The sequence below is a fragment of the Phocoena sinus genome, chromosome 7 (assembly GCF_008692025.1).
Source record: "Phocoena sinus isolate mPhoSin1 chromosome 7, mPhoSin1.pri, whole genome shotgun sequence".
NCBI classification, from domain to species: Eukaryota; Metazoa; Chordata; class Mammalia; order Artiodactyla; family Phocoenidae; genus Phocoena; species Phocoena sinus.
The window spans coordinates 18,480,835-18,506,054 of NC_045769.1; the positions used below are offsets into that span (position 1 = coordinate 18,480,835).

The 25,220-nt window shown below is 59.3% G+C and overlaps 3 protein-coding genes and 1 long non-coding RNA gene across 18 annotated transcripts in view; 1 reads left to right on the forward strand and 3 right to left on the reverse strand.

The window, feature by feature from the left end:
• LOC116756903 overlaps positions 1–9,781 on the forward strand; it is a 17,236-nt gene extending 7,455 nt beyond the window's left edge. Inside the window, exon 3 of the long non-coding RNA XR_004350783.1 lies at positions 9,649–9,781. This is a non-coding gene — a long non-coding RNA (uncharacterized LOC116756903). The remainder of the gene's footprint in view (positions 1–9,648) is intronic.
• GMPPA (GDP-mannose pyrophosphorylase A) lies at positions 6,691–13,773 on the reverse strand. Of its 9 annotated transcripts, none has more exons than XR_004350781.1 (13): positions 13,644–13,773; positions 12,700–12,760; positions 12,497–12,594; positions 11,503–11,606; positions 11,048–11,234; positions 10,636–10,695; positions 9,444–10,011; positions 8,210–8,344; positions 7,999–8,096; positions 7,784–7,876; positions 7,529–7,621; positions 7,259–7,427; positions 6,691–6,994 (listed from the first exon to the last, which is right to left on the reverse strand). XR_004350781.1 is itself a non-coding variant. In XM_032637981.1 (13 exons), the coding sequence occupies exons 2-13, from the start codon at positions 12,737–12,739 to the stop codon at positions 6,894–6,896; spliced, it is 1,263 nt and encodes a 420-aa protein (XP_032493872.1). In that variant the 5' UTR covers positions 12,740–12,760; positions 13,644–13,733; the 3' UTR covers positions 6,691–6,893. The 9 variants fall into 9 exon arrangements, 5 of the variants coding, with proteins under 5 accessions (XP_032493872.1, XP_032493873.1, XP_032493871.1 ...); XR_004350780.1 differs by having other exon boundaries at positions 7,784–7,830; positions 13,644–13,695; XR_004350779.1 differs by having other exon boundaries at positions 7,784–7,830; positions 13,409–13,658.
• A 331-nt stretch (positions 13,774–14,104) lies between these two features.
• On the reverse strand, positions 14,105–16,554 carry SPEGNB (SPEG neighbor). The gene is made up of 4 exons (XM_032637964.1): positions 16,427–16,554; positions 15,774–16,081; positions 15,044–15,185; positions 14,105–14,847 (listed from the first exon to the last, which is right to left on the reverse strand). Exons 1-4 carry the CDS (start codon positions 16,552–16,554, stop codon positions 14,709–14,711), a joined length of 717 nt encoding a protein of 238 aa, XP_032493855.1. The 3' UTR covers positions 14,105–14,708.
• A 2,458-nt stretch (positions 16,555–19,012) lies between these two features.
• Positions 19,013–25,220, reverse strand: part of SPEG (striated muscle enriched protein kinase) — a 49,158-nt gene continuing 42,950 nt past the window's right edge. For 6 of the 7 annotated variants that reach the window (XM_032636784.1, XM_032636781.1, XM_032636787.1 and 3 more), the window contains 10 exons: positions 24,491–24,607; positions 24,207–24,374; positions 23,991–24,113; positions 23,652–23,819; positions 22,907–23,522; positions 22,175–22,414; positions 21,864–22,087; positions 21,044–21,119; positions 20,655–20,804; positions 19,013–20,074 (listed from right to left, as the gene is read on the reverse strand). In XM_032636784.1, the coding sequence (XP_032492675.1) occupies positions 19,882–20,074; positions 20,655–20,804; positions 21,044–21,119; positions 21,864–22,087; positions 22,175–22,414; positions 22,907–23,522; positions 23,652–23,819; positions 23,991–24,113; positions 24,207–24,374; positions 24,491–24,607 (2,075 nt within the window). In that variant the 3' untranslated portion in view covers positions 19,013–19,881. The remainder of the gene's footprint in view (positions 20,075–20,654; positions 20,805–21,043; positions 21,120–21,863; positions 22,088–22,174; positions 22,415–22,906; positions 23,523–23,651; positions 23,820–23,990; positions 24,114–24,206; positions 24,375–24,490; positions 24,608–25,220) is intronic. The other variant, XM_032636783.1, reaches the window with a different exon arrangement.

Genomic DNA, 25,220 nt, shown 5'->3' on the forward strand with positions numbered 1-25,220 from the left:
AGCAGAGAGGTGCTGCGCTTGAATGGGAAGGAACGCAGTCCTAGGGAAACGGATACGGGGCGCCTGGCAGAGGGGCAGGGGAGCCCTGGGGTGGCTGCCGCCTGGCAGAGGGGAAGCAGGCATGCGGGCTGCTATCACAGGCAGGGATGGGGCCCCTGGTGGCCGGCGGAGAGGAGGTGGTGCCTGGGTGCCCCCAGGGTGGGGGTGGTCACCGTGAGCAGCTTGTGCTCTGCGGGGGGGGGTGCCCGTGTGAGAGCGAGAGCCCTCATGGGAGAGGAAGTATTCGTCCCCTAGAGGAAAGGTGGGGGGCTGATTAATCGGGGCGCTAATGAGCAGCAGGGAGAGGAAGCTCAGAGGGGTGGGGGAGGCAGCTCCATCGATCCGAGCCGTGGAACCGGCAGCTGAAAAAAAAAAGTGAGAAGGGAATCGATCTGAGGGAAACAGCAGCTGCTGGCGATTAGAGTCCGAGGTCCACCCGCTGCCCAGTGGCCACCTCTCCCCTGCGGCGGGCCTGCCTGCCGGTTGCAGCCCCTGCCTAGCCTGGGAAAGGGGCCCAGGGATGGCTCCCCTGGGGAGCAGGGAACCACTCTGCTCACCCTTGGTTGCAAGGCCGGGTCAGGCCCCGTCCATCACAGGTCGCCCCAGCACGGAGCCCACCCACACACAGCCGCCCACCAACCCTGGCCCTTTGGGGCACCCTGTTGGGGTTTGTCTCCAGCGGCCCCTTGGCTGGGCTTCCCCACCAGCCATCTCCCCCAAGCTGGGGAGCTGAGACCCCTGGGGTCTCAGGGGCTGCATCTGGCAGCATCCCAGAGGGGAAAGGGGTTGGCACCCAGAGCCCCCAAGCGATGACAGACTGTCCCCATCTTTGCCCGCTGCCCAGGGGCAGCCCCCTCCCACGCTCACCCCTCCCTGCTAGACTACCAGACCCTTCCAGCACCTCCTCCCCCACCTCCTTATCCTCCCCAGCCTCTCTCTTCCCCTTTCTCCTGGTATTGATTTTTCTTTACAGGGTTTTTTTTTTTTTAAGGTGATTTAATTGCTTTTTTAAGGTTACTTCAGTCTGGGGCTGTGCCAGGAAAGCGGGGAACTGCCCCCCAAGCTCTCCCCAGCACTGGTTGCCGCCCAGGACTCAGTGTGTCACTAAATTGTCCTGCCATCCAATGAGATCACAGGGTCTTTCTCCCCAACATACTGGCCTCCATCACGAGCCCGAAGCACGACCTCTTTTCTCCTGAGGGCATGTCGGGGAGCCTTCAACCTCTAGAAGGAATGAAGGTGGGTGGTAAGCCGGTACTGGGGGGCGGGGCAGGGGCAGGGTGGTGAGGGGAGTTCTAGGCCAGCGGGAAGTGGAGCAGCAGTTAGCTGCATTTCCGCCCCGCCCCGCCCCCCCCCCCACCCGCTGCCCTACAGGGAGCTGTCTTCAATTGTCCCCAAGCCCTCATCCTCCAGTCTCCCAGGCCCCAGGAATATGGTTGTGCTCAGTGGGAGCCCCCACCATGTCCTTTCAGTCCATCCCTTGGCCTTTTCCCCCTACTCCTCCAGCCTCTTCTATCACCCACCCTGTCCCCTTACACCCCTTTCCCCTCTGGCCCCCGTCCTTTCTCCCCCCCCTCTCCCCCCCCTTCCCTGCCTGCCTCCCTCTCTGCCCGGCTGCAGTTGGGTGATAATCTCCCTCATTTAGCCTCCCGGCTGCTTCCCCGGCTCATTGCCCAGCTGGTCCCTGGGGCCCAGCCCAGTTTCTTCCCCACCCCCACGCCCAGCCCTGCGCCCAAGCTCCCCCATCCCTTCCCTGCTTCCCCCACCCACTCCCAGGGGACCAGCTGCCCCCTGCAGTGAGCATCAGGGCCAAGTGTGGCTAGCCAGGACCCAAGCTGGTGTGAGCAAAGGGGGAGGGGCTGCCAAGGACTCTGGGGGTGGGAATGTGGGTGCAGGTTGGGGGGGGACGGGGCGGGGGGGGAGTGTGGAGTGTAGGGTCAGGATGTGAAGCCTCAGCCAGACATCCTCTGCCCACCAGTTGTCCCCATTCCCCAGATTTGTTCGCAGTCCAATTCTCCACCCACCCCCCAGGGGCTGAACTAGGCTTCCTAACAGAGAGAATGGTGGATGGACTGAGAGGCAGAGATTAGAGTGCCATCTGTACAGCCTGACAAGGCAGGGCATGGGAATGGGGGGCAGAGAGGTAGGGAGGGCAGGAGGGTTCTGACTCAGAGCACCTGGTAGGGGGCACGGAGGTTTTCTTTGGGCAAAATGCTCCAAAAGGTAGACCTGGAGACCTCCCAGGATCCTGCTTGCGGGGCTCCAGGGCGCATCCCACACCCCGAGCTCTGGGGTTCCCTCTTCTCCAGCAGGGACCCGCAAGCTGAGCTGCATTTGCCCCTTTCCCCCATTTGTGGGCCTTAGACTCCCAGCCTGGGTGGCCCCACTGCTAAATGACATGACCCCCAAACTCCTAGATAGCATTCTAGGGGGAGGGTCCAGTCTCCCCCTGCTCGCAGAGTACACCCCTTGCCACCCTGCCCAGATCAGACACCTGTCCCAGGCCTGGCTCTGCTGCGGACCAAGGCATGAGCCAGCGTGGGACAGACGTGGGCGGGAAGGGACACGGATGGGGGGGTGCGGAGGCCGGGACTGGGCCAGACCTGGCTGGTGAGCGAGCAGCGGTGACAAACGGGCTGTGCGGGGGCCGAGGGGCGGGGGGCGGACGGCGGCTGATTTATCTGGGTTATTTATGCTGCGGACGAGGCAGGAGAAGCGGTTAATGAGAGTTCCAGCGAAGGGGGTGGGGAGGCCCGGACGTGATCTGAGGCAACTGAAGAGGGTTAGCGTCCCGCCACCAGGCCCTGCCCCCACTGCCCACCAGCACTCTGCACACCCTACCCTGTCCAAGGACCAGCCCAGCCCTGCCCAGCCCTGAGCCCTCTCCTGTGGCAGGCACCAACAACCCAAGCCGAGGCAGTGGGTTACTGGGATTGAAGGGGACCATGTCCAAGATTGAGGGGCTGCTGGAAGAACCGGGGGAGGGGGCCAGGAGATGGAGGGCAGGGAAGGAAGAAAGATGGAAAATCTTGGCTGGTCAGAAACTGACCAAGTCTGTGGGGCCTGTGGGGGAGGGTTGAGGCGGAAGGAGATCAGTGTGGGACTGGGTGGGCAGCTGCAACCTCGGGACTGAGGCTGGAGAGAGAGCAAAGGGCACTGGGGTGCAGATCTGGTGTCAGCCAGGAGTCATCATGGGGGCCCTGAGAGGCAGAGACAGGCCAGTGGGTGCTGGTCAGAGAGAAGAGAGAACGGGGGAAGGAGGGGGGAAGAAGATCCCGAGAAGGAGGGGGAGAGGGCTTTGCAGCAGGGAAAGCTGCTGGGAGCAGATAAGGCGGCACGGCAGCAGCAGGGATTAAAGCTCTGAGGGGCAGGGGCGGGGACGAGGCGTGGGACACGGGGGTGGGGGCAGGCAGGGAGGAGAGGGTTGAGGGCAAGACACGGGGGCCAAGGAGATGAGCGCGAGAAACGAGGGCTGCCAAGGGGCAGGATTTAATCAGAGGCCAGAGGTGGTCATCGCCTGGGAAGCGGGATGGTGGAGGCAGGGAGAAGGGACTCCTGATCACCCCTGCTGAGGAGGGGGGACTTTTCCGCCACCGACGGAGGCCCCATACCCTGCGCCTTTTGGGGTAGCAAAGCTAAGCAGAGGGGTGCGTTGCTGAGTGGACGGTACTGCAGGTTGCTGGGGACGGGAGTGCCAGGGCCCAGCCCTGGGAGCCGAGCTCTGGCTAGAACTTGGACGTGCAGGACATACAGCACCTCCTTGAGGCGGCCAGTGGAACACAGAGTGTCACGGGGACCTTGACCACACTCCAGGGTGCCCAGCCAGTCTGCCCTGGGATGGAGACCCCATCACGTCCAGGGTGGCAAGGACCAGTGCTTCAGAGGGGCTTCTTTGTGGGAAGGGGCATGGGCATGGAGCGGGGGACTGGCTTCCCCAGGCTCAAGCTTCGGACTCAGATGCCCCTTACCACCCGCTGCTCTCCTGTTCTCCAAGCCTCCCAGAAGCGTGTGCCTGGGGAGGGTGAAGCCCCTGCTCCCTCCAGACGAGGGCGAGAGCGGTTCAGAGGTGGCCAAGGTGGCGGAGGGGCGCCTGGAGGGAAGGAAGGGAAGGAGGAGGAAGGGGTGGGGGCGGCAGGCGGGGCAGAGTAATTGCATGTTTGTCAGTTCTCCTGTCTCTGCACACGAGGGAGCGTGTGTGGTGGTGAGCGTAGCTTCGCCTCGAGGAGTCTGTGTCTGTTGGCAGAAGTGTCAGTGCGTCTGTCTCAGGGGTCTGGGCTCTCCTTGGCCCCCGCCCCAACTTTTTTTTTTGGGGAGCGCGGCTCTGGGCACACCCAGCTGTGCTCTGTGCCGATGCAGCAGATGTGGCAGGGCCCCAGCTGTGCCTGCTTCCCGGAGAGGGGGAGGGGGCTGCAATCTGCTCCCCTATGATGGCTGCTAAGTGCCAGGGGGAGGGGATGGGATGGGGGTGGGAAGGAGGCCCAAGCAGGAGGGAGATGAGGGCCCTGGCACTCCCCCCGCCCCATCCTGGCCAGCCTGCCCCCAGTCTGCGTTCTTGGCTCGGCCTCTTCCCCCTAGCTGGCTCCCGAAGCCCATCCAAATTTCTCTCCACGCTCAGTCCCGGTCGGTCCCCAGCTCTCCTCCTCTGTCACCCCATCCAGCTCAGTGCCAGGGACCCGCCCCCACTCCCCGGCCCCCAGCTCGCTCCCCCTCGATGATTTTACAGAATAATCTTTTTATGGAAACCGAAAAAAGCACTAATGGCAGGAGCGCACCCCTCCCCCGCATCCCTCCCCCCTCATCCCCTACTTCCCACCCCAGTTCCCTCTGTTCTCGAAGGGCCAGCACCCTCCTACCCTTACAGGGCCAGTGAGGTCCCAGAGGTGGTGAAGGGGGCTCCCTGCCCTCTCCCCTCCAGAGACAGGGTACTCCCGCATCCTGGGCTCTGGGCTGTGGCCTCAGAGGTGGAGGGATGCTAGGCCCTCCCAGGGCAGACGAGGCTGGAGAGGAGTTGGGGGGCATCGGAACTTCTCTCCTTAGACCCCGCTCCACCTGAGCACGCGTTCATCAGTAACGCCCTCCGCGTGGCGGGGGTGGGGTGGGGTGGGTGGGGGGCTCCACAGAGACCTCAGCTTCACCAGCCCCCCTTCACTTTAAACACTGACCCCGTCCCTGTCCAGTGCCTGTCCCCACCCCCACTGGGCCCAGGAGGGGGGTCCCGGGGGCCAGGGCCTGACACAAACTTATTGGATTTCACGGTGTTTTGCTGAGAAAATAATTAAATTATCATATTTATGATGAAGCTGCCACGGCTTCTGCCAACCACTCGGAACAGAAGGGTCAGGACTGGGGAGAGGAGAGGAAGGGACCCAGCCCCTGGCCCTGCGGCCCACCCCTCTCCCAGCCCTGCCCTCAGGGGGTTGACCCCAGCCCAGAGGAGGCATCTGCACACCCTTCCGGACCCCATACAGAGGTGACGGAAGGTGTGGGCTGGAGGCAGAGACTGGAGGGACCAGGAACGGGAACCAGAAGGGCTGCTTCCAGGCAGGTTGTAGGTCAGGACCGCTAAGACCCCCGGTTGCTTCACATGTACACGGGCTCTGACACAGCCTGCAGAGCCTCCAGGGGCTGGGTGGTCACACCTAGCCCAATCCCCAGGCCACCGTCAGCCCAGCTCCTGAGAAAGTGCATCTTCCTAAAAGCCCAGCCCTGAAGCTCTGAAATCCTGGGCTCTGTCCCAGACCCTGGTGCTGATAACCAGGCCCCAGCACCCTGCTGCCTGCCACCCCTGCCTGCTGCCAGGACCCCCTCCTGCCTCCCACCCATGCCCTGCCCCCCCCATTCTCTTCGGGTAATTAGATTCCTCTCAATTAGCAGATTACCATCATTACCCGCTCATCTGGCAACTAAGCTCCGCACCCACAGCTGGGGAAAGGGGGGCACCGGGAGGGGCACACGGGGGTCGTGGGCAAACACTAGAGATGGCTGGGTATCTCTGGGGCTTCAGGAATATGAAAGGAAGACTGAGACCCCCCCAAAGAGCAGAGCCAGGGTGGTGGGAGGTGGCCAGGGCCCCTCCCCTCCCAGAACGGAGTAGCTCCCACTGTGCTTCTGGAGAGAAAGGCACCAGCTCAGGCCCACCCTGCCTGCCAGGGACTAGGAGGCAGATACCGGGCCTCGGGCGGGAGAGAAACCCCCGACCCCGCCAAAAGCCAGGCTGGGAGCAGATGGAGCTGGCAGAGCAGAAAGCAGGCCGGGCCGGGGCTCGGCAGCACCCGAGGGCGGCTCTGGGGGATCCAACCTCGGGCCCAGCGCTCCCAGCCCGCACCCCACTGCCCAAGCGAAATCCTCCCCACTTCCCTTCGGAATCCTTCCGCTCTGAGCCTGAGCCAGGCCCAGCGAAGAGGAACAGGGAGGCGGCGTCGGGGTAGGGGTGAAGGCGGGGGCCAGCCGGCTGGGAGCCTTGAGGGCCTTCCTCCAGAGCAGCGCTGAGAGGCTGAGGCAGCGGGAGGGGGAGATTTACCAGGGCTCCAGATTCATTATTCATGAGCCCAAAGCAACGACTCCAATTTAAATGCTAATGTGGGGGGGGGACTGAGTCAGCTGCCCCCCTTCCACTCTCACCCCCCAGCCCAGGCACAAGCGGAGTCCTTACCGGCTCCAAGGTTCACCCAGGTTTATTAGGGAGTGGAGAGGGAGGCCACCAGTCCCCCGGCCACCCACGTTGCTCCCCGCGTGCGCGTGCACAGGAAGAGCCTGGCTGGCTCCCTCCGGTCCCTCCTGGACAGAGGCCGGCCACGCAGGCAGGAGCCTCAAAGGGAGCGGATCGGAGCTGGGGGAACTTCAGGCAGCCCCCCTCAGAGGATGATCTGGTTGGTGAAGCTGCGGCTCAGCTCCTTGTGCGGCAGAACAATCGAGTTCAGTATGAGCACCTCGGCGGGGATCCGGACGCGGCAGCCTGCAGTGTGGACAAGGGCACCAGGGGGAGGCCGTGGGGAGGGGCAAAGAGCTGGGGGTCACCGCCATCTGGGAGGGATCCCTCCCTGCCCATCTGTGCCCTGGCCTCATGCCCCCTGTGACTCACACAGGACCTGGCATAGAGCAGACACTGGGTAAATGTTTGCTAAAGGAACACACACACACACACACACACAAATGCTCCCACAGGGCATGGCCATCACCTGTGGAGGTTTCTCACAGCCTAGGGCCCTGGGAAGCATACCTAGGATGGTAATGGCAGGGAGCAGCTTCCCATCCTTGAATAGGCTCTCACTGTCCATGTGGGCTCGGGGGTCGTTGGGATTGGGGTCATTGGGGGTACCCTCCACGCGGGCCCAGCGCCCTACGGTGCTCCCCCAGCCCACGATGCTGTGCAGAACACACGTGTGCTCCTGCCAAACAGGACGATGTGAGGTGAGGGGGTGAGAAGGGGCTCACCCCTCCCCTCAGCCTCTCGGGGTGCCACGGCCGCTGTGTGTGCCCGGGTGCCTACCTGCAGTGTGGCTCCATGGAGGACAATGCTCTCTCGGAGCCGCACACCCTCGCCCATGGTCACCCCCTCCCCGATGGAGACGTTGGGGCCCAGCTGTGGAGAAGAGCACAACCATAGCCTTGGAGGGCCCCCAATCCAATTCCCTCATAAAACAGATAAGGCTTGAGGCCATAGGACAGGCTGTGACAAAGTGGAGAGACCGCTACTCCGAGCACTGCCCCACCCATGCTTCCCCTGGGCTGGGCCACCACTTACCACAGCAGACGGGGCCACCTTAGCTGTTGGGTGGATGTAAACGTTTCCTAGAAGCAGAAGAGAGGACCTGGGGGCAAATACCCCAAACCACATCTGGTTCAGGGAGGGCAGGGACTGAGACTTCACCTCTGGGTCTAAGGTCAGGACTCACAGCTCAGTGGGGAGAGGGGGCTGGGCTGGGGGGCAAAGGTTAGGAATTGGGGCCAGATGGGTACCTCGAATCCGTGGACCCCCTGGGGTGTGCTTGGCCAGGCGTTCTGGGTGAGTGAGTTGGTACTGGCTCAGATAGAGGCGGGAGGCATAGAGGGCTGAGCTGGGGGCCAGAAAGTGGTGCAGGGGCTCAGGGGCCAGCCGGACCTGTGCCCACCACCCCAAGGTCTTAACCCCCAGGTGACCCAACCACCCCATCAGAGGCCCCTCCCATACCCTGCAGACTTGATCTGACTCCAGATGCCGTCAGTGAGGTGCACATAGATCTGGCCCTGCCCGGCCAGGGCGGAGAACACATCCTGCTCCAGGCGGATGGTACCTGCCCCAGGCCACAAGCCTGACGAGTCCTCCCTGGTACAGAGGAAGGGATGCTGACATCAGTTCCCCAGCTGAGCCCAACCAGGGGCCAACAGTCTCCTGGGGATAGGAATGAGAGTGAATCCCACCACCTCTCCAGGTCTGCTCAGATCTGTTCCAAAAGGATGCTCACATCCCAGGAAGCTCTCCCATCACCCTCATACACATCACCTCCTCTCCTCCCTGAGCTGTCTGTGTCCCCAGGCACAGACCTGCTGCTCATCCTGGCCCACATCCAGATGGAGTTCGACCAGACCTGGCTTCTCCCCCTTTTCCCATTCTCCCCCACCCCATCCACTCCTCTGAACCCTGCCTCTGGTCACCCTCCCTCTCACTCACTGGATGGAATGAAACACAGACAGACTCACCCCAGAGGAAGGCAGCTGGTGGGGGCAGAGACAGTCACAGAGAGAGAAGAGAGAGAGAGAGAGAGAGAGAGAGAGAGAGAGAGAGAGAGAGAGAGAGAGAGAGAGAGAGGGTGGAGATGCCAGCTCAGCAGAAACAGACAGAGAGGCCGGGAGAGATGGAGAGAGAAGCAGAGAGATGGGTGGGAGTGAGAAGATGGTGATGAGTGAATGAGGCTTGAGATGGGGAGAGGGGTAGGGGAGGAGGGAGCAAAGGCAGGGATCCACAGAAAGGAACAGGTTGCAGGCCTAGGAGGATGACCCTGGACTTTGGCTTGTGGCAAGCAGGGCTCTGGGGCACTCAGCCTGAGAGGGAGGGAGGGGGAGAGAGAGAGAGGGTGTGTGTGTGTGTCTGTGTGTGTGTGTCTCTCACTCAAGCCTGTGTGCACCCAACTGTGTGTGTTGCCGTCTGTTCTAAAAGGCATCTTTGGGACACTCAGGGCTTGAGAGAAATGGACCAGAAGGGGAGTGGGCAGGCGGTGACAGAAGAGGAACTGGGATGGATAAGAAGAGGGACAGAATGAGGTTAGGAAGGGAGGGACTTGGAGGCTCAGCTGGAGAGGACAAATAAGAGATGAGAAGGGGAAGGAAGGTGAGCGGGGGCTCAGGAGATGGAGCCTGCAGAGACTGGGGGGGGCAGTCTGCGACCAGGGGCACTTGGGGTCTCAGGGCCACGGGGCCTGCCTCACAGTTGCCCATCCTGCTGATTACGCTGGAAGACATCCCGAAGGGGCTTCAGGGCTTCCGGGGAAAAGAGGTAGATGCCACAGTTGATGATGTCACTGACAAAAGTGCTGGGTTTCTCCACATAGTGCAGGACCTGAGGACACAGTGGGCTGGGATCAGTGGAGGAGAGGCCACTGCCATCACCCCCTAAGACCCTCTGACCTCCAGGTCCTCCCTGCTGCCGGAGTGGTCTTCCTAAAACGCAGACTGCATCGCATCTTGCGGCTGGCCTTCACCTTCAAGATAAATCTGAACTACAGGCCTTTCTCCTCCCCACCTCCCAGAGCTTCCAGAACACGGCTCCATGCTATTGCACGCCTGCGCCGGAAATGTCCCTTCCCATCTCTTCATCTGGAAAACTCGGCTTTCAAAACCCAGCTGGCGTTGTCACTTCCTCTATGAGTCCACTCTGCCCCAGAGTTGGCTTCTCAGGTCCGGGCACCCCTGGCCTCTGGCCACACCTCACCAGTAGCACTTGTATCATTTGCGATGGTTGGTTTTTGACTGTCTCTCCCACTAGTCCAAGGGTTCCTGAGAAGCAGGGATTGTCGTTCAGCTGTGTTTCCCTCACACCTAGCTAGTGCCTAGCATAAAACTTAAAAAAAAAAAAAAAAAAAACGCGTGTGTGTGTGTATGTGTTTATATGTATTTTTAATACTAAAGCTTGAACAAATAAAAGGGGTGCATGAAAGTCGGTCAGACTCAGGGACAGGGAGCTTCACAAACAAGGACAGAGACGCTCTGCCTTGCTGATTATGTGCCTCCCTCCATAATTCTGGAGGCCTGCTGTTTCCTGCCTCCTGGCCTTTGCACATGCTGGTCCCTCTACCTGCAATGCCTTCCTGTCTCCGTCATCTAAACAAATCTAAAACTCAGCTCAGACCTTGCCTTCTCCAGGGAGCCCTCCCCTCCCCCACCCAGACAAGGCTGGGTTGGGCCTCCTTTTGTGCTCTCATAGCACCCTGATCATTCATCCACTGTTACCCCTTCACTCTCAGCGATCTCTCTAGAAGGGATACAGGATGACCTGAGGGTATGCCCCACCTGCCTGAGAAGACTGAGGCCCATCCCAAAGCATTCCAGCATTCTCTAGAGGCAGAGTGGGAATGATGATACACAGAGCACGCACCCAGCCAGCCCCCTCTCTGCTCTCACCTCATGCGTCTGTGGATTCTCCACGATGCAGCCATAGTTGAGGGACTGTGTCCTGTTAGCCTGAAAAACAGACACACCGAGACAGTGACCTGCCAGCTCCACGGCAGCAAGGTCTGTTTTCTCTTTCTTTCTTTCCCTCTCCTATAACACCTGGCACGCATCTCTGCTGCTGTGGACAGGGCTTCAGCAAGGGTGAGAACTGACAGCTGCCGCCACTCCCCGCCTGCTCCCTACTGCTGAGCAGCCAAAGGGCTTGGGGTCTCCGCCACCACCTCCACCGCTGCTGGGGTATCAGGCACATCTGATGCCTGATCCCACCACCTGGGCTGCCCCTGCCTCCCTGACATCCTGCATTCCAGAAACCTTTCTGGATCACCCCCTCTGCACCCTCCAGCCCCCCTGGCCCCCTCACCGTGGTGCCAAGGAGCAAGAAAGGGTGAGGCTGGTGTCTGTGGACCTCCAACATAGTGCTCAAGGGGAAGTCGGAGCAGACGTCAGCGTTGAGCACGAAGAAGGCTTCGGGGCCTCCAGCCAGGATTTGGTCCCGGAAATGGTAGAGACCACCCCCTGTGCCCAGGGGGGCAAATTCTTGCAGGTACCTGTCCCCAGGGACCCCAGGGCCAGCTCAGTGAGATTAGAGGAGACAGATACCAGGAGCCTGGGCACCTGACTCCTCCTGTTCCCAGGGTTATACCTGCCCGAGGCCCACAGACAAGGCAATATACTCAGGGATTCAAAGATGCCCAAATAGGAACCCTCCTAGCGTGTGAGGGTGAAGTCTGGCGAATGCTGACTCACCCCACTCCCGAGAACCAGAGGCTTAAGGCACTGACCCCCCAGCCCCATACAGCATGTGTGCACAGACACCTGATCGGAAGATTAAACTCCTGCTGGGCAGCTTCTAGGAACCGGGTAAGGGGCTCATCAGGTTGGTAGAAGCCAATGAGCAGAATCTCCTGCATCCCAGCGACCTGGGGACAAGGGAAGAGGTTGGAAGAAAGAAATATCTGATAGGAGGGAGAAATCCCTGGGACTGGCCCGTAAGTCTGGAGAGACCAGTTTCATTCTCAGCTATGGGGCCCCTGGGCACTCACTTTCCCACTCAGGCCCGTTTTCTCTTCTGGACAATGAGGAAGTTGGAGGCAGTCTCAGTCCCTGACCTTTTAACCTTTTATTATTCTATTATCCCCTGCCCCCTCACATCTGAATTGGGGCTCACCCTAGGGAAGATTTTGCCTACCAAGCTGCGTTAAAGAATAACCCATAATTTTCCCCCCATATTTATTATGTGTCAATCTGAGCTTGAGATGAGGATATCATTTATCAGGCGCCTACACTGTACAAGGCACTTTACAAACATCATTGCAAGCTTTGCCACCCCGCAAAGCAGGTCTAATCACCTCCATTTTACAAATAAGGAAACTAAGGCTCAGAAAGGATGGGAAATTTGCTCAAGTCCTTACAGGAGGCAGAGACTGGATTCAAATAAAACCATGCCTGCCTCAATACCAAAAGCAATAAAGAAATTAGCTCCACAATGAGCAACGGTATGAGTTCTGTGCTTTGCTATCATTAAGGTTCCCCCTGCTGCAGTGTTAAATTGTCTCTAAGAGTCTTGCCTGATCTCACATTCCATGCTTTAAAAATAAATAGGAGTGCAATCTGAGCAGGAGGCCAGAGGAGACACTAGGTTAGAGGAAGACAGCAGAGCAGGTGTACCGCACAACTCCAGGGGGCGACATTCACATTTTCACTTGTAAATGGTGGTCCCTGTGGGAAGGTCATGGTTGGAAAAGGGGGAAATACAGCAAGAAGGAGATGAGCAGGAAGTGAGGTGGGAGAGGGGAGCCTATGGGGTTACCTGGGCACAAGCCTCAATGTGGTGCTGGATCATAGGGACCCCCGCCACAGGAAAGAGTGGTTTGGGCACCTCAAATGACAAAGGCCTGAAGCGAGTCCCTGGGAGAGGAGAAAGAAGCACATTTCAGCTTCCTGCCTCCCTCTGTCCCCACCCCACCGACCACTCCAGCCCAACCTCCTCCCCCAATTCCCCTGGCTCCTCACCCTTTTGAGGGCCTCCAATCAGGATCACAGCTTTGAGCATGATGGCGACTGCTACCTAAACCTCAAATCCCAACAGAGAAGTCAGGCTTAGATCTCACACCCCAACCCAGGAACCTGACTCATACCCCAACCAAGCCCCCAAAACCCAAATAGCAACACTTAGTCCCCTCGGAGGATGTAAATCCGAAGTTCAATATAGACCTGCCCCGGACACACCACCTCACAAATCCCACACAACTCAAATCCTAGCCCAGCCTCCAGGCAGCCTTCAAATCCCACAGGGATTTCACCCAAATTCTGAAATTCACACCCCACAATTTGACCCCTAACAGACCTCCCTCTGGCCACAAATTCAGCAAACTCAGAAACTCAGCAAGAGAAGCCCTTCTCAGACCTCAAACCTCAAAAAACCGAAACCCCAAGCCCACCGATTCCCAATTGTTGCATCCTCACTCTAGATGTTAAGCCCTGAACCCCAAGAGTGAAGCCTGAATACTGAACCCCAGACCCTGAGTGAGCCCCAAATATTTAACTACAATCCTAAGAATGAATCCCAAGTACTGAACTAATACTGATCCGCATCTGATGCATCCCAAATCCTAGCAAAAAAAAACTACATAGGCTGAACCTGAATCCTAAAACCAATCTCTAGGTGATGGACCCTGACTCAAAAGACAGATTCCTTTAGCGTCCCAAACACCGAACCTACCAAGCCCTGAGTACCGATACTGACAAGTACTGGATCTCTGGATTCGGAGAACTGATTGCTGACCCTCTGAACCCCACAACTACTACGCCTCACGTAGCCTGGGGTTGTGGAACCAACACAAGTGCGGAAGGCCGGGCCAAGGTCTCCGAGCCTCTCTCGGTCTACCGTCCGTCCTCTGCCCTCTACCCCTTTCGCCGCCCCTCCACCTGGTCCCTTTACCACTGGCTCCCTTTACCATTAGTTCCCTTCTGCCAGATCTGTCGCCCACTACTGCTTACTCCTTCCGCGCACGTGTCTTCTCGCAAGTCGCGAGAACTCCTTCGCGGAGTCTGCCGGGAATTGTAGTTCTTACTATCTCCTTGCTTTCTAACCGAGGGAGGAGGAGGGATTTATGGGAAAGTACGGGGGCGTGGCCAAGGAATCTAGGGGCGGCTATAAATAAGAGGGATGGCGCCTGAGAAGCAGAGGTTGGAATTTAAGATTAGGACCTAGGGCTTCCCTGGTGGCGCAGTGGTTGAGAGTCTGCCTGCCAATGCAGGGGACATGGGTTCAAGCCCTGGTCTGGGAAGATCCCACGTGCCACGGAGCAGCTGGGCCCGTGAGCTACAAATACTGAGCTCTGCGCGTATGGAGCCTGTGCTCTGCAGCAAGAGAGGCCGCGACAGTGAGAGGCCCGCGCACCGCGATGAAGAGAGGCCCCCGCTTGCCACAACTAGAGAAAGCCCTCGTACAGAAACGAAGACCCAACACAGCCAAAAATAAATAAATGAATAAATAAATTAAAAAAAAAAAAAAAAAGATTAGGACCTAAATTGTCTAGGAAAGGGCCCAGGGGCACCAGCCAAAGCCTAGAGCCGGGTCACAGGGAAGAGCGAGGCTAGAGTCCTGAGGGGTGTGTGGCCAGCCTTGAAATGGGAGGGCCCAGAGTGCAAACCCCCAGGAGAGGGTGGGGCTTGAGGCATACAAAAGAAGAGAAGGCGGAGTCGTAGACTCCTCTGCCAGTCTGTCTGGGAAGTGAAGGAACTTCTGACCGTGAGAGAAGTTCTATCTCAGATTTACTGTCTGCAGAATGAAGCACTGGACTAGGCACTCCCCAAACATTCTGACCTCAACATTCTGTGACCTTAGGGTGTAGGTCTGGGAATAAAGCGTGGGTGCAAATGCAGGGGAAATGGCGTCTCAAAAGAACCGAATACACGCAGAGGGTCAGCGAGAGCAGCTTTATTAAGCAAGATGAAGGAGGGTTGTCTGTCCCACCCACCCGGGGCTCCAGCCAGGGTGAAGTGTCTGAGGGTCCCTTTCAGGCCACGTCCACGCGAGCGAAGCTCTGGTCCATGCCCAGGCTGTTCTCCACGTACACCTCGTACTTGCCGCTGTCCTCAGGCGTGGCCCGGCGGATAGTCAGCGTCGTGGTGGTACTGCCGATCTCGAAGAACACTCTAGGTGGGAAGAAGGGGAGGACAGGGCCTGCGGTCAGTTTACGCGCGCCCTGGTCGGGTCGGGCTAACTATCCAGCTCTGTTCTTCGCCTCCCAAATTCCCCGCCCCCATCCCACTCCCTCCAGTTTCTGGACCCCGCCCGCCCAAGCTCCTGCTCCAGGCGCTGTCCTTGCTACAAGCCCCGCCCCCCCCACACCTGTCGTCCTCATTGATGTCTTCCCCGTCCTTGGTCCAGCCCACGTCGGGCGCAGGCTCGCCCATGATCTCGGCAGTCAGCGTTACCGTGGTGCCTTTGCGCACCTTAGTGTTACCCGGTCCCTTCTGAATCTTCGCCGGTACTAGAGGAAGGGAAAGGGCCACCCAGTGAGGAACCTAGAGGTGAGGCGGGCAGGGGCATCACCTCCCCAGCTAATACCCGGCTCTAAATAGGAGATGGATTTAAGCTCGCTGTGTGACGTTGAGCAAGTCTTTAGCCTCTCTGGGGCATCATCTCGTCAACTGTCAAACGGGACTAACCCTGCCCTTGGCAGAGGTGAAGGGAGGATCAAAAGAGATTCGAGGGGTGAAAGTCCGGGAATGTTCACACATCTCCCGGCGCCTTGGAAATTGCCCTGGGCTGAGAGCCAGAAGACCAGGGCTCTAACCCTGGCTCTGCTTCTGGCTCGCTGTGACCTTGAGGCTCTGGAATCGAGTGACTGAAGCCCATAGCGGACTTCTTAGGCTGTATGGGACACAGTTCTGGGGTAGGAAAGGACTACGCGCGGCCGGCGCTGCGCCCTGTTCCGTGCCTTAGGCTGTGCTGGGGCTGGGTCACATCCGCATCCGGACTCGGCAAGGCTCAGAGGTAAACGCGGCTGGAGCCGGCTGCGGCCGCCCGCTGTGTGGTGCTGCTCTGCACGGTGGCCCTGCACCCAGGGCGCGCGTACCTTCCACGAGGATGCGTGCCGAGTCGGAGCACTGGCCGAAGGGGTTGGTTACGTTGATGCTGTACTGGCCCAGATCTGCCAGCTCGCCGTCGCGCACCACCAGTGCGACTACGTCAGGGTCCTCGAAGACGTAGCGATACTTGGGCCCGTCGCGCAACTCCTTGCCGTCCTTGCTCCAGCGGATGAATGGGTCCGGGAAAGCCGAAATGCGGCAAGTCAGCTTAGCCGCGCTGCCCTCAATCAGCACCACATCCTTCAGCGGCTCCAGCACTCGCGGCGGCCCCTTCTCGCGCAGCTCCTTCCGGGACCTACCCGCAGCCCAGGTCAGGGCCCAGAGCTCCCATGACACGGCCCCGGCCGGCCTGCAGTCCTGTCCATCCGTACACCGTCCCCGGCCCGCCCCCTCAGCCCAGTAGACCCTTAAACATGGGGGTGGGTAGGGAAGGTGATGGCTACTGAATTGTTACCCTAATAAAATTGTCTACTCTGTGTCAGCCACCCTTCCACACCTCAGTAACTGCTCTCCCCTAAGTCCAGCGACGCTAGTGGTCCATGACACTGTGCTCAGCCCGCACCCATCCCCCAAATGCAGTCATGAGCGTTCTGCAGCTCCAGCTCCCTTCCTCCAGAGGTTCTCCAAGGCTCCCCCTCACCTGTGGCCCCGGTAAGAGGCCTGGATGCGAATGGCTGCCCTCTGGACCTGGGGGTCCTTGATATCCAGGGTACATCCTGGAGGCGGGGCTGCAGCCACTGGTTTTTTGGCAGAAGCTGCTTTGGACATCTGGAGAACAGAAAACAAAGGGATCTAGGCTGACACAGAGACTCCAAACTTCAGCCCTTTCCCTGCAGATTCAGAACATCTCCCGACGTGGGAGTGTCTAGGGCCGACCTGAGGATCTGAACTCACCGTGAGGGGTTGACTTCGGGACTCGGGTCCACTGGCTGTGTAGCAGGAGGCTCGGAGCCCTTCCAGATGGCACAGCAAGGGCGCGGGCAGGTGCTCAGCCCCAGGCCCAGGTTTTATACATCTCTCCTCTCCTTGCCTTGTTTGGCGTGGTTGCCCCAAGCCCCCGGGGACCCCAGCCCCCGCCCCCTGACCCAGACAGGCTCCTTATTTAGCCTGAGAATGCCTGGGATGCTAACTCAGCCACAGGGGCAGCCCCGGGGGGAAACCTGAGCGGCTCTGGGGTGCCTCACACGTCAGCGCCCTGACAGCTGGGCAGCTGGATGTGGCCCCATGCCCTCCCAGAGCAGGAGGTAGCCATCCCACTCCCAGGAGGAACAGACAAGGCCTCAGGTCGACAAGAGACTCAGCTCCTTGCTGGGGTAGTTTATACTCAGGTCAGTCCCTGGACAGTGGGACAACGTGTCCTTCCTGGACACAGTCAGTGAAGGGGTGCGAGTGTTTGTGGAGGTACCCTTGACTGAAGCCAGAATAGCGGTGGACTTCACTGTCCATCTAGCCAATTATGAGAGGGTCACGTGGCAGTCAGAACCAATCCGGAAGCGCCTTACTCCCCCCACCCCAGGAGTCTAGGGTTGTCATTTCCACACTGTGCCTCCTGGTGGTAAACTGAGATAAACCTAGAGGGGACCTTAAAGATTTGGGGGAACAGCATCCTCTCCTGCCACCCCATTCCCACTCACTCCCCTCCATGTGACATGGTCGGTCAGGCTGGGCTACACTGTCCCTGGAGATTGGCACTAATACTGACTCTAAAACTCTAGGTCTGCCCAAGCCAAGCTCCCTCTCTGGGCATCAGCTGGTGCATAGGGGCATCAGAGCACCTGGGATGAAGGGGTTAATCCCTCTGAGACTTGCCTGGAGTCCAGTCTGCCCAGGCCAGGGCACCAGGTAAGCCTTGCTTCTATTCACTGTAACTGCCTGCCCAGGTCTGGGGCACTGTCACCTTTTGATCAGAGCAATTTTGACATGGCTCCGCTGACATAAATTACCTTTGCTCCTCCGGGTTGGGAACAAGCAGTTCACATGCCATTTCCAATGGAGATGAGAAGGAAGCTCAAGATCAGAGGGGGGAGAAGAATTTTACCATTTATCAAGACATGAGTTCAGGCACCTGATTTTTATATGAAAACATTTGCAGTGTGTAGGGGATTAGAGCTTCTTGCAGGCAAACTGCATATCTTCATCGCTAAAATGGCAGGTGGGAAAAGTGTCCCTCTGGCCTCTTCCAGCTGGCTTTAATATCCTCTTATTTTATGATGATGGGGTTTGCCTCTTCCCTGGGGTCCTGGGAAGCCAGAGAGACTGGGGTGGGCTGGGCAAAGGGTTGCTTGGGCTACATCCAAGAGGCCCTCAACCTCAATCAGCAACACACCAGCACCAGGTCCCTCTGCTCATGGTGAAAGCCTTTATTCCTTTTACATTGCCAAGAGCAGAGTTGCAATGGGAGGAGGGGCGTGGGGAAAAGTCCCTCTGGACACAAGAACTGGCTCCCCCTCCCCCCACCTCAGGGCAGGGCAGCTCAGTTATAGGACCCAGTGACCCTTCCGTGGCACCGCAGAGGGCACTTAGAGTCAAGGCCCCTTAGCCCCCAGCGGAACCCTGGCTTGCCATGGGACTAAGAAGGTCCAGACTGAGTGTCCCTGGGCCCTAGGAAAATGCTCGTCTACAGCCCCATCACAGCAGACACGCCAACCAGAGCGCTCACAGCTGCCCCGCGCTGCTGGTACCCCACGTGTCCTGATCGGTGCAACACTGAGAGCGTGGGCACGTGGGCCTGTCCTGGTTTCCTCTAGAGCTCTTTACACGTCCTGCTCTGACCAATCATCATGATGAAACCCCCTCTGCCCCAGGGGTCAGGACCAGAGCTGCCCTGTCTCCTGGGCAGAGTGCAGAAGGCTGAGCCTGGATTGGGGTGTGGGCTGGTCCATTCCAGAGCCCAGCATCCTCCCAGCTGTGATGATGGAACATGTGAGAAGAGGTGGGGGCCGCCCGTCTGGTTAGAGGGCGGTGGTGGGGATTCAGTGGTCCTGCCAGGATTCCAGAAACTTTAGATGGAGATACAGACCTACATCTTTCCTCCCTCTAGGAATAAGGGAGACGTGAGGGGCCAGGAGGGTCAAGGGGTGGGGTAGGAAGGTCCCAAGGTGCTATAGCTAGTATACCTTGGCTCTCACTGGCCTGGAGAAGGCTGGAATGCCCCTGTCCCAGTACCCCCAGCATCGTGCACCCCCTGTACCCCTAGCCATCCCTCCCCATAGACCACACACATAGGTCCTGCTGCTTGCTGTTTTTATTTTCCTTGTGACAGACAGACAGACAGACAGCTGCACAGACAGCTGAATGGCTTCGGGGATGGTCAGGACAACATAGGCGGTAGGGATTGGATGGCAGAGAGACTTCATAAAAGTCAATAAATAAATAAATATTAATGGGCAGAAGGGCGAAGGCCACGGAGAGGTGATGAGAACATCCTCGGGCCAGCACAGTGCCCAGAGCTGCATCCACTGGGACAGGAGAGCGCTGGCTCAAGAGACCACTACTTCCAGCCTCCAGCCCTCCATGCTTCTCCTTCTGGGGATGCTGGCAGCTGGCCACCCCAGCCCCACCTGAGTTGGCTCTCCTCTCCCTCCCCCACCTCACTGCCCTCTCTCACATACTGGCTCTGGCTTCCTGGCACCGTCTACATGTCCTGTTCCTGCTTCACTGACACTCCCAGCCCATGGCCTGTAGACAGCCTGGTCTCCCCGCTTTTCCTCCTCTTCAGCCACTCCCACCCTCCTGGGTTGGTTCTCCCGCAGATGCACTGTCTCCCTCCCCCAGAACTTTCCGACAGTCTCCCCTTCCCTATTCCTCATCTTCTTTTCCTCGTCACTTGCCTGTTCCCTTCTTGCCCCCCTTCCTGTTCCTGACCCCACCCAGCCTGGACAACGGGTCTCCCACTCTGCCTCTGGCCGGGTGGCATTGGCCAAAGCCCGGGGTCTCTGTCCCCGCAGGTCCATGAGGTAATAGCCCGGCCGGATGTTGCTGCTGCTGGTGTCCAAAGCCCCGGGCCCACCCGGCTCAGTGTGGGCCCTGGAATGTCCAGGGGGCGTCAGCAGGAACCCAGAGTCGAAGCCCGAGGCCGGGCTGTGGTCCGAGCCACTAGGGGTTGCCTGGGTAGGAGCGGAGCAGCACCTTGTGACGGGTGGCAGCCTCGGCCCGCCGGCGCTGCTGCTCGCCCAGGAACTCCTTGAGCCGATTGGTGGTGAAGGTGAGCGTCTGGCGGCGCAGCTTCATCAGGTAGGCGTCCTGCAGCCATGGGTGGGCTAGGCAGTCCTGCAGGGAGGGCCGGCTCCTGCCAGGGGAAGCCAGGGACAGTGAGCCTGCAGGCACGGCTCCCAGAGCAGGGAGGGGCCCCACCCTCCCAGAGGGCTTTGCCCCTAGTGAGTGAGCTTAGACAACTCTGGGACTCAGTTTCCCAGTCTCTGAAATGGGGACAGTGATTCTGCCTACATCATAGGGCTGTTATGGGCTTTTTTTTTTTTTTTTTGCAGTACGCAGGCCTCTCACTGTTGTGCCCTCTCCCATTGCGGAGCACAGGCTCCGGACGCGCAGGCTCAGCGGCCATGGCTCACGGGCCCAGCCGCTCCGCGGCATGTGGGATCTTCCCGGACCGGGGCACGAACCCGTGTCCCCTGCATCGGCAGGCGGACTCTCAACCACTGCGCCACCAGGGCAGCCCCTGTTATGGGCTTTAAATGGTGGTAGTGCAGCCACTTAGGAGGGGTAGGAGTAGGAAAAGTAGTAGTAGTAGTAGCAGCCGTGTATTACTGGGGCGGGGGAGGAGGTGGGGGCTTAGGCATGGGCTGGGCCAAGGCAGTCTGCGGCCAGAGGCACGTAATGCTGGGAGGTTGGCAGGTGTGGGACCCACTCACCAGGGATGCACTGAGAGGACCTTTCGCAAGAAAAGGGTGGCGCTCTGGGACGTGTTGGGGTACAGCTGGAAGGCATCAAAGCGGCCCCCCACAATGCGAGCCTCCGTTTCCTGGGGGTCTGGCTCATAGAACGGGGAGCGTCCACTGAGCCTGTGGAGGAGACAGTTCAGTTGACAGATGCAGACTGAGGGTCAACTCACAGGTCCAGGGGGACGTTAGTGTGGAGGTTCTTAGGGGCACAGCGCTCGGGGACAAGGCTACCCCCACCTGGGTACTCGTATGTATATGTGCGTGTGTGTGTGTGCGCGCACGAGTATGCACATGCATGCGTGGCTGGGGAGGCGGGGGGGGAGGGTACAGGCAGAGGGTGGGTCCTGGGGGGCACTCACATGATGTAAGTGAGCACACCCACTCCCCAGATGTCCGTGGCAGAGCCGATGGGGTCTCCCTTTACCATCTCAGGAGCTGACAGGAGACAAGAGGCCAAGTTGAACCAGCTTCCTGGTGGCAAGGGACCAGGGAGAGGCAGAGGAGGCCCCTGGGGGAGATGTGGGGCACCTGAGGAATCAGCCCAGGCACTGAATGGTGGGTGGTCCCCAGAACTGCAGAGGAGCTAAGAACCAGGGTCACAAGTTCTCCTGGATCAGCTCCGAAGGTGGGCGCCCATTCACAAAGGGTGTGGCCCACACCAAGATTAAGCACCTTTGAAATCAGCCTGGCTGGCTCTAATCCCAGCCTGCCCCTTCTAGCGACAGGACCCTGGGCAATGTACGAAACCTGTCTGGCTCTCCATCTTCTCATCTGTAAAGTGTGGCTTGCAGAATTACTCAAATGGAGATGACAAACAGAAAGTATTTAGCAGGTAGCTAAATGGTAGCTGGTTTCCCTTTTTTACGTAAATTAATCATTGATTCTCCTGTCTTTCTAGCTTTATCAAGTCCTGGCGCTACCATTTATAACTGTCTGATATTGAACAAATACCTCATGGCGCCTCTGTTTCCTCATCTGTAAAATAGGGGTAATATTATGCCAATCGCCAGGGCTGTTATAAAGAGAAGCTGAAAAAAGTCCATGGAAAGGACTTAATTCATTGTTTGCATACAGTAAGCACTCAATAAATGGCACACAGGTGAGTGAAGTGGGGTGAGCCCTGGCTGCTGCCCCTTTGGCAGTACCCCACCTCCCCCCCGGCTGGCATGGTGCCCTCACCCATGAACTCCAGCGTGCCCGTGCGGTGGCCAAGGGGCCGCAGAGCCTGGGGGTTGTAGGGCTGGGCGCTGCCAAAGTCCACGATCTTAAGGGCGTTGTCAGGGGCCAGGAGCAGGTTGTCTGGTTTGATGTCCAGATGCAGCACATGGCGGCCATGGAGATAGTCCAGGCCTTGTAGCAGCTGCACCACGTAGGTGGCCACGTCGTCCTCTGAATACCGGAACCTAGAGGGGTGGCGGGGGTGGGTCAGGTGATATCCCAGCTCAGCTCCCCCCATCCTTGATTCCTGCTCCCCCAGAATGCCCAGCTACCTGTCGCTGAGCCCACAAAGGAGTTCCCGGTTGCCGCAGCTCTCAGCGATGAGCACGAGGTAACGTGGGGTGATGTAGGCCTCGTGCAGGGACATGAGCCGCTCGTGATGCAGCGCCCGCAGCACTTCGTACTCCTGCAGGACCCGCCGCTTGCCCTCGGCCACATAGGGCACGATCTTGGCCACGAACGTTCGCCCGGTGGCATTCTCCCTGCAAGCGCGCACTACTCCAAAGCGGCCCCTGTGTGTTGGGGGGCATGTCATAGGCTCAGAGGAGAGAGGGGAACACTTGCATTCTGTGGGCTAAGCAGGGAGTAGCAGCGACGGCTGGGGGCAAGAATGCTGTGGTTCCCAGGGTGGGCTCTGGAGTTCAATCCCAGGAACCTGGGTTTGAGCCCCAGCTCCGCCACTAACTGGCTCAGTACCTCAGGCAAATCCCATAACCTCTCCAACCTCAGTGTTCCCATCTGTGGAATGGAATAATGCAGTGTCTCCCTCTCAGTTGTAAATATTAAATGAGATCATATGGCCAAAGCGCTTAGCACGGGGCCTGGCACAGAGAAAATCTGAACTTAATCATGCTAAGGACCCAGATCTCGTCCCCTGTCCCGGCTCCCTGCCCCCTCCCCAGGCCCCAGCAGGCTGGTCTCCTCTCCAAATCCCTGTGCTGCCTAAGTTCCACACGCTCCCCGCCTCTGTCCTCCTTCCCTTCCCCAGCCCTGGCCATGCTTGCCTGGCCTTCTCCTCCAGGAAGGTGTAGGGTTTCTGAGGGGGGCCCTTTCGAAGAGTGGTGCCCTCTGGCCTGGGAGCACTGGGGGGACCACCCCCAGGGGAGCTGACCACGTCCTTGGCCAGGCTGAGGCTCTGCACAGTCACCTTGGTGGGCTCAGGAGGGGGCTCGGGGGCTGGGGGCTCGGGGGCTGGTGGTGCAGACACAAAGGAGGTCACCATATACAGGGGAGTTGAGGAAGATGCTGTTTTCACCCCTTGAGAGGTGGAAGCTGTGGTCGGGGTCCCAGTGTCAGGGACGGAAGACTTGGGCTCACTCGGGGAGACCTGGGCACTGGGTGGGGTAGCTTCTACTTGCTGGGCAGCCTGCAGGCCCCTGTGCTTTCGTGCGGGGGTTTGGGGTGGTGGACCCACAGCCTTGAGTGAGGACAAGGCCTGGCTGGGGGGTGCTGGGGAAGATGAGGGGCTGAGAAGGGCTGACTGGGGGCCTGGGGGGGCAGGAGCTGGGGAGGGGCTCAGTGAAGGGGCCAGTGAGGTAGGAGAGTCAGGAGGCGGGGCCCTGGCTGGCCCTGAGGTAACAGGGGCATCTCTGTGAGCAGCAGATGGCAGAGCTGAGGCGTCTAAGTGGAGACAGAGAAAATCATCACCGCGGTGCCCCAAGGGCAAAACCGGGTGTTCCAAGGAGGGGGTGGACCCTGGACTCAGGGTCCCCTGCCCTCGCTGGACATCCCCCACCCTGTCCCACTGACCTCGCATGCCCCTGACGAGGACCTTGTCAGAAGGGCCGCTGAAAGGCCCTTGCCCAGCGCGGTTGGCACAGGCCACACGAAACCTCACAGTCATGCCAACTGGTAGGTGGGTCACGTTGTAGTAACAGTCAGGGATGCCCGAGCTCACGGGATGCCAGGAAGACTCGCCTACAGGCAGCATGGGGGAGGGGCTGAGGCCACAGAAGGGGTGGCCCAAGCTCCCAGTGCCATCTGTGAGGAGCCTGGGGACCTGTGCCCGGGGAAGGCACTCGTCTCCCCAGCTTCTCTGCCTTCCACCCACCCTCCCTAACCACCCCCACCAGGCTGTTGGTCCCTCACCATCTACCCGCTGCTCCAGCGTGTACGTGCAAGGTGCCCTGCTGTCTCCTGGCTTCCAGAGCACCAGCGCCGTGTCCTGGTAGGTCTGGGGCACCTCGGGAGGAGCTAGCTTCCCTGGGATGCCTGGCAAGAGAAAGGGAGCCACAGTGAGCCCCTGTGCCTTAGCTTAGGGCCCATCTCCCATCACAGCCCCCTTGGTCCCTGCCCCGGGCTCACGGGCCACAGCCACGGTACAGGAGCTGGTGGTGCTGCCCAGGACGTTGGTGGCTGAGCACTCGTAGAGGCCGGCGTGCCGCCTGCCTGCCCGGGGGATGCTCAGCAGCTGCCGGCCGTCTTTGCAGGACACGATGATCACTGAGGGCTCGGACCGCAGGGACTGCTTGTCTGGGGGCAAAGGAGGAGCAGGAAGAGGCTGCTGAGTGAAGCCCCCCTCTGGGCACCCCCGGCTGCCACTTCCCACTGAACATCCCCTGGCCTTGGGAGAGAAGTGATCGCCTCACCTTTCATCCAGGAGATGTGGGGCGCAGGGCAGGCCGCCGGCAGGCAGAGCAGGGTGGCTGCCTCTCCCTCCAGCAGCACCTGGTCCTTGAGTTTGATGTGGAAGACCGGGGGGAAGTCTGGAGGGAGAGCAAAGATTGCCCTGGGTCTGCGGGGCCCCTGGCTCACTCGCTGCTGAGCGACGGGAGGATGGATGCACGTGAGAGCTGGCGCTGCCTTCGGGGAGCAGACTGAAAGGCCATCTCTTCCCAGTCAGAGGGGGGAAGTAGAAGGCCTTGCCTTTGAGAATCTCCTTTGGGGCAAGCATCAGTTTCCCAGGCACTCACTGTGTGCAGAATTATCTTTTACTGACCATTGAAGATGCTTGGTCGCTGCTCCTCGTATGTTTGTAGGTCACTTTGAGCAGGGCCTGGCACTAAGTAAGTGCTCTGTAAGCACTTATTAGATAAAACAAAACCAAATATTGAAAAACTACAGTGGTTAAGCTCCTGTAATACCTATTACTTCTGGGGCACCGTAGGGCAAGTGACAGGAGCTGGCGACCTGAGCTGAGACTCCCAGGAGTGAACAAATGTTCAGTCAAAACGTGCCATCTCAAAAGACCCGAAGCCAAGGCAAACCCGGGGCAGACCCCGAACAACGTGTGTCCGTCTCCCTCATCCCTCACGCCCCCTGGGGTCTGGGGAGCCCGTCCCAGACCTTCTACGCACTCCCTCAGGTCAGCTAAGTGGT

Excerpts from the sequence above, each read along its gene's own strand:
- GMPPA (XM_032637980.1), bottom strand. The coding sequence starts at position 12,739 with ATGCTCAAAGCTGTGATCCTGATTGGAGGCCCTCAAAAGG. Across the intron at positions 12,595-12,699 it reads GATTGGAGGCCCTCAAAAGG|GGACTCGCTTCAGGCCTTTG; the intron begins GTGAGGAGCCAG and ends CTCCTCTCCCAG. Across the intron at positions 11,607-12,496 it reads ACATTGAGGCTTGTGCCCAG|GTCGCTGGGATGCAGGAGAT; the intron begins GTAACCCCATAG and ends CCTTGTCCCCAG.
- SPEGNB (XM_032637964.1), bottom strand. The coding sequence starts at position 16,554 with ATGTCCAAAGCAGCTTCTGCCAAAAAACCAGTGGCTGCAGCCCCGCCT. Across the intron at positions 15,186-15,773 it reads GGCACGCATCCTCGTGGAAG|TACCGGCGAAGATTCAGAAG; the intron begins GTACGCGCGCCC and ends CCCTTCCTCTAG. Across the intron at positions 14,848-15,043 it reads GACATCAATGAGGACGACAG|AGTGTTCTTCGAGATCGGCA; the intron begins GTGTGGGGGGGG and ends CTTCCCACCTAG.